This window comes from Salvelinus namaycush, chromosome 6 (genome assembly GCF_016432855.1).
Source record: "Salvelinus namaycush isolate Seneca chromosome 6, SaNama_1.0, whole genome shotgun sequence".
In the NCBI taxonomy this organism is placed as follows: domain Eukaryota; kingdom Metazoa; phylum Chordata; class Actinopteri; order Salmoniformes; family Salmonidae; genus Salvelinus; species Salvelinus namaycush.
This window is the reverse complement of record NC_052312.1, coordinates 7,145,837-7,161,124: the sequence shown is the minus strand read 5'-3', so window position 1 is coordinate 7,161,124 and position 15,288 is coordinate 7,145,837. Positions and strand designations below refer to the sequence as shown.

At 42.4% G+C, this 15,288-nt stretch overlaps 1 protein-coding gene across 1 annotated transcript in view; it reads right to left on the bottom strand.

Annotated features, from left to right (window-relative positions):
* The window catches only part of LOC120049473 (cGMP-specific 3',5'-cyclic phosphodiesterase-like), a 79,891-nt gene that overhangs the window by 35,760 nt on the left and 28,843 nt on the right, over window positions 1–15,288 (bottom strand). Inside the window, exon 8 of the mRNA XM_038995737.1 lies at window positions 948–1,015. Coding sequence (XP_038851665.1) covers window positions 948–1,015 — 68 coding nt within the window. The remainder of the gene's footprint in view (window positions 1–947; window positions 1,016–15,288) is intronic.

The following is a 15,288-nucleotide window of genomic DNA, read 5'->3' as shown; positions in this document are numbered from 1 at the left end:
CCATTTTATTCTTGCTACCAAGAATGGTTTAGATAAATAGAAGACAAATCGCTGTTAACCTAAATTGAGTTCAATTGCGTTGAATTCAGTTGAGTTCCAAGTCATTAGACCCTGATCTTGGACAGCTTGTGAAAAAAATGGCATGAAGTTGAAGGAAGGAACTTGACTTGCCATCTCCTGACAGACCTCCCTATTACTTATTAAGACATGAAGCTTAGCTGCCCACGTGGGCACCCAACATAGCCAGTCAGGCAGCATAACAAGTCCGTAGCTCTCGGCTGGGCCCTTGGCCTGTGCTTGTTAGGCCATCTCTGAAAGCCTTCCAAAAGGGAAAGAAAAATCGCCTTTCAATGTGATAGATTGCTCCTAAACAGATTGTGATGGAGGAGCTGTCAAATGTGTCTTAAAAGGGGTTCGTAGAAGAGTTTTTATATCAGGGTCCTTTAATAGGGGTAGGGCCATAGCTCCGGATCCGATGTTGTGGCTCTCGCCAAAGGGGGATGATGTAGGAATTTTCTTCAAACTAGAGTCAACTCTGTTAAAGTCAGAGAGGTCTTGACTAAACATCATAGTTGGGGTCAGGAGCTTTTCCTGACCACATGACCTTTCACCTGGAAAAACATCTGACCCTACACAAAGATCATTGCTGGAGGACTCTCTCTTTCTCTGCCCCCCTCCCCCACCCCACCTTCATAGGCCTACAAAACACAATCCCTCAAATCTTACGAATACGCAGTCCATTTATACTACCAAGTTTAAATCATAATCATGATTGTAAATAATGATTGTCAATTAGTAATTCTCAAATTGAAAGCCATTCACATTGTATTGGGGTAGTACCTCATCCCATCCACCAACTATGTCTAGATACATGGCAGCCATATTTGTTATATTAGACAACCAGTTTCAAATTAGCCATGTTTAACAGTTAGAGGTTATCGTCTTACCTTTTGGGGGTGTCCATGGCCTCTCCCAGGTCCTCATATTCCATGTGAAACACGCTGGAGAAAGAGTTCTGGAACATACAACCACCACAACGGTTATTTACCTTATGGCAGCCATTACTGACTACGAAGGGAGACGAAGGGAGAGAGACATGCCAGCCCAGCAAAAATGAGGGAGAGGAGAGAGAGAGAGAGACATGCCAGCCCAGCGGGTGATGTGGCCTAGCTAATGCTATTAGTCTCCAGTGACAGTACACACAAACTCAGCATAGCATAGACCTCAAAGGGGGGATAGAGAGAGAGAGAGAGAGAGAGAGAGAGAGAGGAGAGAGAAGGAGAGATAGGGAAAGAGACAGAGGGAGAAAGACAGAGAGGGAGAGAGAGAGAAAGTGAGGGAAAGAGCGGAAGAGAGGGAGAGATAAAGAGAGAGAGGGAGAGATAAAGAGAGAGGGAGAGATAAAGAGAGAGAGGGAGAGAGAAAAGTGTGTGTGTGTTTGTGCAAGCCGTGAGAATACTAAGCATAATGATGATACCTGAAGGTAGCAGCATGTCGTTTTTAAATATTAAACCCAAACCATAGCCCTAACTTTAACCACTCGGGATGAATGACTAAACTGTTAACCTCTGCATTGTTTCTGTTTTGACCATGCAACCGCGCTGAATTAATGCGCCAAAAATAGACATTTGTGGATAATACGTCGAAATTTCAAAGGGAAACTATGAGATCTTGTTGGTCTGTGTGTGTGTCTGCGTCTGTACTCGTCAGGTTTGCATGGGCCCTCATGTAAGTTAATGTTGACTTCAGAGAGAGTGTGCATTATGACGTGTGAGTGTTCATACAACGGGTGTGTCTATTCCTGAATGCTGAAACCGAGAGACGTGACTGTAAATTAGCCGTAGTTGGCCAGCCAGTATGGCAACCAAACCGATAGAACGAACGACCAGCAGGCTTGGGAAGCAACCCTAGATTTGTGTCGGGACTATATCTTGTGGATGGCTGAAATAGTATGAATAAATTAATCAAAATAAAGTTTTTAATTAAAATATGTCAATCATTATTTGAATATGTTGGTAACCCATTACATAAAAGTGATAATGCCCTCGAAGCCGGTGTTTGGAAAATATATTTGCACGGTTTGCCGGAAAATACCATTTAAATGTAGATGTTTTTTGCATTGGATATATTTACCATATCATATGGAGACAGAAACATACACCTTTTACCTTATCATAAGTAGACATAATTGCAAATTATTAAATCCTTCCAATAGAAATTTTAAAAAACTATTTAGTTACGAATTAAACTTTAATTAAATGAGTTGACTCTTCACATGGGATGATTTCACTGAAAAACAAAAGGGAATATTGAATGATCCCCAATGATCCATTGCATCTCCCAAAAACGTTTTCAACATACATCAGTAAAATGATAATAGTGTAGAAACTAAAGTTTTGGTTGTCTTCCTCTCAGTCTTCCATGTCTTCTCCCTGGACCTCCTCAATGTCCACCTCTTGAACATCAGACTCTGAGGCCTCATCTTCACTGTCACTTTCCAACCTTGTTGAGGATGGCTCGTTGTCAGGCTCAAAAACACTCAAATTTGCCCGGATGGCCACCAATTTTCAACCCTTGTATTGGTCAGCCTGTTGCGTGCTTTGGGGTGTGTTCCCAAACAAGGACCAGTTGCGCTCTGAGGAGGATGATGTTGGTGGGATTTGGAGGATGATGGAGGCAACAGGAGAAAGAGCCTCAGATCCACAAAGTCCCTTCCACCAGGTGGCTGATGAGATATGTTGGCACGACTGCCATATTGCATCTCCTTCCCAAAGCTCTTGCTTGGAAGTGTACTTTGCCAGACTGCCAAGAACCTTGCCCTCATCCAGGCCAAGGTGGCGAGACACGGTAGTGATGACACCATATTCCTTGATTTCTGCACCAGACAGGATGCTCTTGCCAGCATACCTGGGGTCCAACATGTACACTGCGGCGTGTATGGGCTTCAGGCAGAAGTCTCCACGCTTTTAGATGTATTTCAGAACTGCAGTTTCTTCTGGAGCAACAGTGAAGTGGGCAGTACGGATTTCTTCTCTTACATCTGCAAGCAGAGTCCGAACATCAGACAGGATGGTATTGTCTCCATCAGTCCGTGCAATGGCTACTGTTATAGGTTTCAGGAGTTTCAGGCTGCTTACCACTCTCTCCCGAAAAAAATCATCCAGGAGGATCCTCTTGATGGGGCTGTCCTTATCGGCAGATTGTGATATGGCCATTTCTTGGAGAGACTACTTCCCCTCCAGGAGACTGTCAAACATGATGACACCATCCCAACGGGTGTTGCTGGGCAGCTTCTATGTGGTGCTCTTCCTCTTCATTTTGCTTGGTGAGGTAGATTGCTGCTATAACTTGACGACCCTTCACATGAGCCTTAACCATTTCCTTGGCTCTCTTGTAGAGTGTATCCATTGTTTTCAGTGCCATGAGGTTCTTGAGGAGCAGATTCAATGCATGAGCAGCACAGCCAATTGGTGTGATGTGAGGGTAGGACTCCTCCACTTTAGACCAAGCAGCCTTCATGTTCGCAGCATTGTCTGTCACCAGTGCAAATACCTTCTGTGGTCCAATGACTGCCTTCAGCTCATCTGTAATGTAGAGACCGGTGTATCTGTTGTCCCTTGTGGCTGTGCTCTTGTAGAATACTGGTTGAGGGGTGGAGATGATGTAGTTAATTATCCCTTGCCCACGAACATTCGACCACCCATCAGAGATGATTGTAATACAGTATGCTTTCTCTATGATTTGCTTGACCTTCACTTGAACTCTGTTGAACTCTGCATCCAGCAAATGAGTAGATAAAGCATGTCCGGTTGGAGGGGTGTATGCTGGGCGAAGAACATTCAGAAATCTCTTCCAATACACATAGCCTGTGAGCATCAGAGGTGAACCAGTTGCATACACAGCTCAAGCAAGACATTCATCAGCATTTCTCTGACTACGTTCCTCCATTGAGTCAAAAATACGTCTGATTCTAGGAGGACCATGAGCTGTTGCTGTCGATAAGGTGTCAGATTCATCATTTTCACCTCGAATAGAAGTAGAGGGACTTTTGTCAGAGGTTGCTTGTTGTGAGCGCTGGGGGAACTTTATGCACTTGGCCAGATGATTCTGCATCTTTGTTGCATTCTTCACATATGATTTGGCACAGTATTTGCACATGTACACAGCTTTTCCTTCTACATTAGCTGCAGTGAAATATCTCCACACCAGATAATGCCCGTGGCATTTTCCTGTAAAATATTTTGGGAAAAATGAGTAAATAAACAACAAACACAATTCCATGTACATATAAATAGTTAAGCAGATAGATTAAACAACCCCTTTGTAAGATAAATGTTTTAAAATGAAACCTTTATGGAAACAGGTGAATTAACACTCCTCAGTTAGCAGGCTCAAGTAAGCTAAAACCCAAATGGTAGCAAAAACTAACTAGCAGAAATTGTTAAGTTAGAAATGATTTCAACACACTTTGCTGTCGGCTACTATTTACTAGTTAACAAAAAATAATGTATATCATATAAAATATATTCATCCCACCCAGTATTGTAATCAAAACTTACCAGAGAGCATGTAGTCTTTGGCTCAGACAGTGTAGTAGTGTGGGCTCAATAGCATCTCATTAGTGTGCACTATCTTGAGACTCAGCTGTACATGTGATGGAAGAGTGCACTGCACACGATGGAAAAATGCACTGTGCATGTAGAGGGTTGCAATTCCATTGAATTGGGGATAGTTTAACAAAAATATACAACAAGACCTAGAATTGCCTTATGTGTATCCCACAAAAAAGGTTCACTTTTTTAATCAAACTTTTTTGATGAATTTAAGCAAAATTCCCAAAATTCCCGGGCTTAACATCCCATGGAGAATTTCAGAAAAAATGCTGGAAATTTACCAAAAAGTTTTCCGGCCCTTTGCAACCCTATGAACCCCCGAGACCAACCGGTAATAACTGAGGCACCACCGTCCGTACAACCCTCTCTCTCCCCACTCCCAACGGAGAGAGGGAAGTTGATATATTTCAGGCCTGGCCAGAAGCTGAGTTTATTTCAGCATTCCCTGACTCACGGTTACCCCCTTATAGGGACTTGTTTTCAACCTGCGCTCTCCCTCTCGCAAAGTATCCTTTTTCCATTTTTAAGAGCCGAGAGGGTGAGGCAGGATGTTCTGATCCTGAGTAAGTCAACTTCATGAGAGTGGGGGAAGTTGTGTTCAAAAATGTAAACAAATAAATAATCTACCTCACTTTCTATCACGGGGTGTCATACAACTCAATCTGAGTTAAGCCTGAATGGGTCTCGTGTTAAACATACAGAATATCTCTGTCAAGCTTTAGCCTGTCAGGGAAAGTTTGCATTAAGTCCCATAGGGTTAACTTTTTAAAACTTTTGTAGGGGTATATACATCCACCTATGTCAGTGGTGTTTGGCTGGATGATTATAGCAGCAGCACAAGGGCCTTTTAACGAGACATGCCATGCCTGCAATTGTTTAGTGTAATAACTAATCCAGGTTGTTTATAAAGGTCCATGTTAGCTAAACGAATCCCAGTCTCCTTGTCTGGCCTGTTTGGTTATATCACATCTGATACACCTCTCTGTTGGATTCAAGTCAGCGTCTGACCCAAAACAACAATGTGATGAGAGCATGCTGACTTCCCGTCGGCGAACCAAATGTCAGAGTCTATCAGATATCCCGTCGCCACTTTTACGGCTCAGTGGATAATGTGTACAACGTCCCTAGACAAGTCACAGAAAGGAACAGAAGCATCCCTGTTAATTCAGTTAACGAGATTTCATAGCTCTAACTTGACAAATGATTCGGAGGCTTGTTTAACGCTAGCTTTGTCATTTTCCTGGACTTAGCTTGTAGAGGGAGTTTACAAACAGAGGAACATCAAATCAAATCTAATTTGTCATATGCGCTGAATACAACAGGTGTAGACCTTACAGTGAAATGCTTACTTTACAAGCCCTTAGCCAACAATGCAGTTTTAAGAAAATACCTTTAAAAAAAAGTAAGAGATAAAAATAACAAATAATTAAAGGGCAGCAGTAAATAACAATAGCGGGGCTATATACAGGGGTACCGGTACAGTGTCAATGTGCAGGGGCACCGGTGTCGAGGTAATATGTACATGTCGGTAGAGTTATATGGCTTAGTTGAGTTAGTGCAGACGTTTACATTGAGAGAAGCATATGGGCTTGTCATACAGATAGAGACAATGTACTCTCTCTCTCTCTCTCTCTCTCTCTCTCTCTCTCTCTCTCTCTCTCTCTCTCTCTCTCTCTCTCTCTCTCTCTCTCTCTCTCTCTCTCTCTCTCTCTCTCTCTCTCTCTCTCTCTCTCTCTCTCTCTCTCTCTCTCTCTCTCTCTCTCTCTCTCTCAGCAAACACAGCACTAGCTTAAAGTAAGACTTGTAATTTATACTAAGAAGGAATGGATGCAGTTTCCATGAATTTTTCAAAACGAATCTATAGATTCTTTTCACCGTGGAGACACTGTATACCCGCAAAACACCAGTCTCAAAGCCAACAGTGAAGAGGCGACTCCAGGATGCTGGCCTTCTAGGCAGAGTTCCTCTGTCCAGTGTCTGTGTTCCTCTGTCCATCTTAATATTTTATTTTTATTGGCCAGCCTGAGATATGGCTTTTTCTTTGCAACTCTGCCTAGAAAGCTAGCATCCCGGAGTAGCCTCTTCACTGTTGACGTTGAGACTGGTGTTTTGTGGGTACTATTTAATGAAGCTGCCAGTTGAGGACTTGTGAGGCGTCTGTTTCTCAAACTACACACTCTAATGTACTTGTCCTCTTGTTCAGCTGTGCACCGGGGCCTCCCACTCCTCTTTCTATTCTGGTTAGAGCCAGTTTGTGCTGTTCTGTGAAGGGAGTTGTACACATCGGTGTACGAGAATAGACTGACGAGTTTCAGAAGAAAGGTCTTTGTTTCTGCCATTTTTGAGCCTGTAATCGAACCCACAAATGCTGATGCTCCAGATAATCAACTAGTCTAAAGGAAGGCCAGTTTTATTGCTTCTTTAAATCAGCACAAAAGTTTTCAACTGTGTATAACATAATTGCAAAAAGGTTTTTCTAATGATCAATTAGCCTTTTAAAATGATAAACTTGGATTAGCTAACACAATGTGCCATTGGAACACAGGAGTGATGGTTGCTGATAATGGGCCTCTGCACGGATATATAGATATTCCATAAAAAATCAGCCGTTTCCAGCTACAATAGTCATTTACAACATTAACAATGTCTACACTGGTATTTCTGATCAACTTGATGTTATTTTAATGGACAACAAATGTGCTTTTCTTTAAAAAACAAGGACATTTCTAAGTGACCCCAAACTTTTGAACGGTAGTGGGTATATATATATATATAGAGAGAGAGAGAGAGAGAAATCGAGAGAAAGACAGCGAGCGAGAAGGAGAGAGGGAGAGAGAGAGAGTGAGAGAGAGAGAGAAAGACAGCGAGCGAGAGAAGAACCAGCTGGCCTGGCAACGAGAAACACACACACACACAGTCACCTGGGTGGCTCCCTATGTGAGCCGAGGCCAGTTGCCGCAGTACTAATTAAGCTACAGTGAAAAAACAACCCCTATGGCCCAAGCTCTAATCTTTGACCAGCAATAAGCTTTACCACTTGGGTCAGTGCCCTAGCTCGACCTCAAACAACCACATAACATCTCATGGAGGACACGCTGTCTATGCTATTCATATTTACTGTTGTTGGACATCAGCATTTCAGCCAAAACACATGGACTTAGGAAATATGTCTGTTGTTAACCACATACTCATATCTTTCTATAACAACTGCCTGTGAGATGTTAACCTCAGACTCATATCTTTCTATAACAACCACCTGTGAGATGTTAACCACAGACTCATATCTTTCTATAACAACCACCTGTGAGATGTTAACCACAGACTCATATCTTTCTATAACAGCTGCCTGTGAGATGTTAACCACAGACTCATATCTTTCTATAACAGCTGCCTGTGAGATGTTAACCACAGACTCATATCTTTCTATAACAGCTGCCTGTGAGATGTTAACCACAGACTCATATCTTTCTATAACAGCTGCCTGTGAGATGTTAACCACAGACTCATATCTTTCTATAACAGCTGCCTGTGAGATGTTAACCACAGACTCATATCTTTCTATAACAGCTGCCTGTGAGATGTTAACCACAGACTCATATCTTTCTATAACAACCACCTGTGAGATGTTAACCACAGACTCATATCTTTCTATAACAACCACCTGTGAGATGTTAACCACAGACTCATATCTTTCTATAACAACCACCTGCTAGATGTTAACCACAGACTCATATCTTTCTATAACAACCACCTGTGAGATGTTAACCACAGACTCATATCTTTCTATAACAACCGCCTGTGAGATGTTAACCACAGACTCATATCTTTCTATAACAACCACCTGCTAGATGTTAACCACAGACTCATATCTTTCTATAACAACCACCTGTGAGATGTTAACCACAGACTCATATCTTTCTATAACAGCTGCCTGTGAGATGTTAACCACAGACTCATATCTTTCTATAACAGCTGCCTGTGAGATGTTAACCACAGACTCATATCTTTCTATAACAGCTGCCTGTGAGATGTTAACCACAGACTCATATCTTTCTATAACAACCACCTGCTAGATGTTAACCACAGACTCATATCTTTCTATAACAACCACCTGTGAGATGTTAACCACAGACTCATATCTTTCTATAACAACCACCTGTGAGATGTTAACCACAGACTCATATCTTTCTATAACAGCTGCCTGTGAGATGTTAACCACAGACTCATATCTTTCTATAACAACCACCTGTGAGATGTTAACCACAGACTCATATCTTTCTATAACAACCACCTGCTAGATGTTAACCACAGACTCATATCTTTCTATAACAACCACCTGTGAGATGTTAACCACAGACTCATATCTTTCTATAACAACCACCTGTGAGATGTTAACCACAGACTCATATCATATATCAGTTACATATAACTGATATATAACATACATATAACTGATATATGATATGAGTCCGTGGTTAACGTCTCACAGGCAGCTGTTATAGATAACTGAGTCTGAGGTTAACATATATATGACATACATATAACTGATATATAACATACATATATGTCATATATATGTTAACCTCAGACTCAGTTATCTATAACAGCTGCCTGTGAGACGTTAACCACGGACTCATATCTTTCTATAACAGCTGCCTGTGAGATGTTAGTGGAACGGTAATAAAGTGGGGGTCTGTTTCTAACTACTGTGGAACATGGATGGTTCAGGTGCTTGGTAAATATGATGGAGGTCGAGTCTTGGCCAAAGTGTGCTGTGGAGATGTTTGTCTTACTGACACATACGCACCCAAACACATGTCTGCAGGACAAGTACACACACAGCTTTATTTAACTAGGCAAGTCAGTTAAGAACAAATTCTTATTTTCAATGACGGCCAAGGAAGAGAGGGTTAACTGCCTGTTCAAGGGCAGAATGACAGATTGTACCTTGTCAGCTCGGGGATTCGAACTTGCAACCTTTCGATTACTAGTCCAACTAGTCCAACGCTCTAACCACTAGGCTACCCTGCCACCCCAAATACACGAGCGCACGCGCACACAGACAGGCAGGCAGGCAGGCAGGCAGGCAGGCAGACAGACAGACAGACAGACAGACAGACAGACAGACAGACAGACAGACAGACAGACAGACAGACAGACAGACAGACAGACAGACAGACAGACAGACAGACAGGGGGCGGATCGTGATTGATTCCCTTTGACCAGAGTGCCACTCTTACTTCAGTGGCATTAGAAGAGGCCCTTTCTCCTCTCCTGATTGTGAAGGTGACTCATTTTGAGCAAAACAACTTTCAATCCAAATTGCAGCCTTGTACAGAAAAGCATTCAGCTCTCTCTAGTCAACTCCATCCTTTTCTCCCTCACAGAGAAGTCTACAACACAACACAAGATTACATAACGGAGACGACTGGGCTTAGCGTCTAGTGTTCTCCTCTCCTTACTCACTGCAATACATCACACTCCTCGTCGTAGATAAAAGTAGAAATTTAAATTTTGGAGGCTGTGGGGGGACTGTATGTGTGAAAGGGGAGTGGGAGTGTGTGTGTGTGTGTGCGTGCGTGAGCAAACGTGCGTTCATGTTTATAATATATAATATTCCAAAGGTAAAAGTGCATAGCTGTGTGCTTGATTTTATACACCTGTCAGCAACGGGTGTGGCTGAAATAGCCGAATCCACTCATTTGAAGGGGTGTCCACATACTTTTGTTTATATAGCGTAGGTATTTCTCTTGTCGAGGTGGAATAGGGCATTGTGCAGTGCAATGTTGATTGCGTGGTCCATGGATCTGTTGGGGCGATATGTGAATTGTAGTGGGTCTAGGTCAGTGGAGGCTGCTAAGAGGAGGACGGCTCATAATTACTGCTGGAATGGAGTAAATAGAATGCTATCAAACACATGGAAACCATGAGTTTGAAGTATTTGATATCATTCCACACATTCCGCCTCAGCCATTACCACAAGCCCGTCCTCCCCAACTAAGGTGCCACCAACCTCCTGTGGTCTAAGGTGTCGTGTAAGGTGGAGGTGATATGATCCTTAACTAGCCTTAATTAAGCACGTCATGATGACCGTAGTGAGTGGTATGGGGCGATGGTCATTTAATTCAGTTACCTTTGATTTCTTGGGTACAGGAACAATGGTGGACATCTTGAAGCAAGTGGGGACAACAGACTAGGATAGGGAGAGATTGAATATGTCCGTAAACACTCCAGCCAGCTGGTCTGCACATGCTCTGAGAATGCAGCTTGAGATGCATATTTTATTTCAATACAGCTCTTTATTTTAGGTTGATGGTATGACGTTGAAACAATAACATTTATTCATGACACCATTTTACTATCAACATTGAAACAAGGTCAAATCAAATGTCTAATTAATAAACATAATTCCAACCACCTAATATAATGTATATAGGATGAAAATGTGTCATTTTCAATCCAATTTCAACATATACATAGTTCTGATGATTATGTTGAAATTAGATTGATGGACCAACCAGTTAGTCAGGTTAAGTCAATGTATTTCAGATCAAATTTTTATTTTACCCTTATTTTACCAGGTAAGTTGACTGAGAACACATTCTCATTAACAGCAACAACCTGGGGACTAGTTACAGGGGAGAAGAATGAGCCAATTGTAAGCTGGGGATGATTAGGTGACCATGATGGTATGAGGGCCAGATTGGGAATTTAGCCAGGACACCGGAGTTAACACTCCTACTCTTACAATGTGCCATGGGATCTTTAGTGACAGGACACCCGTTTAACATCCCATCCGAAAGATGAAACGCTACACAGGGCAATGTCCCCAATCACTGCCCTGGGGCATTGGGATATTTTTTAGACCAGAGGAAAGGGTGCCTCCTACTGGACCTCCAACACCACTTCCAGCAGCATCTGGTCTTCCATCTAGGGACTGACCAGGACCAACCCTGCTTAGCTTCAGAAGCACGCCAGCAGTCAGATGCAGGGTGGTATGCTGCTGGAGATAGAGAAACAGCTAGCCTGGCAATGAGAAACACACACACACAGTCACCTGGACGGCTCCCTGTTTGTACCAAAGATGTTAACCACAGACTCATATCTTTCTATAACAACCACCTGTGAGATGTTAACCTCAGACTCATATCTTTCTATAACAACCACCTGTGAGATGTTAACCACAGACTCATATCTTTCTCAGTTATCTATAACAACCACCTGTGAGATGTTAACCACAGACTCATATCTTTCTATAACAACCACCTGTGAGATGTTAACCACAGACTCATATCTTTCTATAACAACCACCTGTGAGATGTTAACCACAGACTCATATCTTTCTATAACAGCTGCCTGTGAGATGTTAACCACAGACTCATATCTTTCTATAACAGCTGCCTGTGAGATGTTAACCACAGACTCATATCTTTCTATAACAACCACCTGTGAGATGTTAACCACAGACTCATATCTTTCTATAACAACCACCTGTGAGATGTTAACCACAGACTCATATCTTTCTCAGTTATCTATAACAACCGCCTGTGAGATGTTAACCTCAGACTCATATCTTTCTATAACAACCACCTGTGAGATGTTAACCACAGACTCATATCTTTCTATAACAACCACCTGTGAGATGTTAACCACAGACTCATATCTTTCTATAACAGCTGCCTGTGAGATGTTAACCACAGACTCATATCTTTCTATAACAACCGCCTGTGAGATGTTAACCACAGACTCATATCTTTCTATAACAACCGCCTGTGAGATGTTAACCACAGACTCATATCTTTCTATAACAACCACCTGTGAGATGTTAACCACAGACTCATATCTTTCTATAACAATCACCTGTGAGATGTTAACCACAGACTCATATCTTTCTCAGTTATCTATAACAACCGCCTGTGAGATGTTAGTGGAACGGTAATAAAGTGGGGGTCTTTCAATGACGGCCTAGGAAGAGTGGGTTAACTGCCTGTTCAAGGGCAGAATGACAGATTGTACCTTGTCAGCTCGGGGATTCGAACTTGCAACCTTTCGGTTACTAGTCCAACGCTCTAACCACTAGGCTACCCTGCCGCCCCAAATACACGAACAGACAGACAGACAGACAGACAGACAGACAGACAGACAGACAGACAGACAGACAGACAGACAGACAGACAGACAGACAGACAGACAGACAGACAGACAGACAGACAGGACAGACAGACAGACAGGACAGACAGGACAGACAGACAGACAGGACAGGACAGACAGACAGGACAGACAGACAGGACAGACAGACAGACAGGACAGACAGACAGACAGACAGGACAGACAGACAGGACAGACAGACAGGACAGACAGGACAGACAGGACAGACAGACAGGACAGACAGACAGACAGACAGACGGATCGTGATTGATTCCCTTTGACCAGAGGGGCACTCTTACTTCAGTGGCATTAGAAGAGGCCCTTTCTCCTCTCCTGATTGTGAAGGTGACTCATTTTGCCAAAACAACTTTCAATCCAAATTGCAGCCTTGTACAGAAAAGCATTTTGCTTTCCTCCAGTCAGCTCCATCCTTTTCTCCCTCACAGAGAAGTCTACAACACAACACAAGAGAATTTCATGGAGACGTCTGGTCTTAGCGTCTAGTATTCTCCTCACTGTAATACATCACACTCCTCGCCCTAGATAAAAGTAGAAATTACAATTTATAGAAGTGTAGAAAAATAATAACACGAGGAATAAATACATCAGTAATTGTGTATTCAGATATATACTGTTTGTACATTCAGATATATACTGTATGTACATATACAGTGCATTCGGAAAGTATTCAGACCCCTTGGCTTTTTCCACATTTCGTTACGTTACAGCCTTATTCTGAAATGGATTCCTTTTTTCCCCTCATCAATCTACAAACAATACTGCATAAGGATAAAGCAAAAACAGGTTTTTAGAAATGTTTGCAAATGTATTACAAATTTAAAAAACAGAAACACCTGAGCAATCGAGGGAGAAGGGCCTTGGTCAGAGAGGTGACCAAGAACCCAATGGTCTCTCTGACAGAACTCCAGAGTACCTCTGTGGAGATGGGAGAACCTTCCAGAAGGACAAACATCTCTGCAGCACTTCACCAATCAGGCCTTTATGGTAGAGTGGCCAGACGAAAGCCACTCCTCAGTAAAAAGCACATGACAGCCCACTTGGAGTTTGACAAAAGGCACCTAAAGGACTCTCAGATCATGAGAAACAAGATTCTCTGGTCTGATGAAACCAAGATTGAACTCTTTGGTCTGAATGCAAAGTGTCACATCTGGAGGAAACCTGGCACGATCCCTACGGTGAAGCATGGTGATGGAAGCATCATGCTGTGGGGATATTATTCAGCAGCAGGGACTTGGAGACCAGTCAGGATCGAGGGAAAGATGAACGGAGCAAAGTACAAAGAGATCCTTGATGACAATGACCGATGATTTCATTGATCGTTTTCATATTTCACATAGGCCTAGTTTGGGAGGGTTATAATTATATACCTCAGTGGTGGTACTGGCTATATGTCTAAAGATGTAACATCGCACTACCTTCAATACTTATGGGATGAAGATGTAACATATTCAGGCGAATAAATGACGATATTTGTGAGGAAGAAGAAGGCTACAGACAGATCATGCTTTCCATCCGATCCTGCAAACTCCACATACAGGTTGGCCGTATGATCCTGCTTGACAATGTGACATGATATCCCTAGTTGATATTGACTGCTAACATGAATGACTTTTAGCTCAAAATGCAGGTGTAAAACGCAGTTCATTTCTGGATCTTGCATTTTGAAAATTCATCACCGTTTATGGCTGTAATGACAGGCTACATTTGCGCAGCGATTGTGCACACGTGTTTGCCCTGTGTGTGTGCATGTGCATGCGCAGGGGGTTGCAAGGTTTGAATCACTCCTTTTTTGTTGAGAACATGTTGGGAACCACTGAGCTAGTGAACAGATTGCTGATTTGGTGTAGGCCTACAGCTACAGCATAGGACTGGGTGCAGTGCAAATGTCAAATTGTAGGGAGAGAAGATTCCCATCAATAAATATGCAGCTCCAAAAGAATTGGTGAACAAGAATATGAACTGTTTACTTTGCAAACAGCAATGAGGCATCAAGCAACAATTACTAGCAAGACCTACTGGTCCTTTGGTATGTCAAAATGTACTTACGAAGCTTGCATTCGGGAATTTGTTGTTCAAATTAATTATTATACAATGTGTTGTAGACAAAACGATGAAAAGGGCTGTCTGGTAGCCTCAATAAATAGACAAAGATGTTGTGACCTTGGAACCAGAATGTTCTATCTGCGCAAAGCATAGTTCTGAGATATCGAGCATCAAAGTTTTCACATCCCAGATCTCAGAACTGTTTTGTAGTGAATTCTTCTTTCATAACCCATTAAAGTCCTCACTTTAAAGGCACTTAAAGTACAGGGGGGGGGGGGGGGGTGTGAACCTTATAACCCTTATAACCCGTATAACCCTTATAACCCGTATAACCCTTATAACCCTTATAACCCTTATAACCCTTATAACCCGTATAACCCTTATAACCCTTATGAACCTTATGGCTCTGAAATGTCAATCTGGGTTCAGCCATAAGGTTCTGTCTGACACTACTGAATTAGAC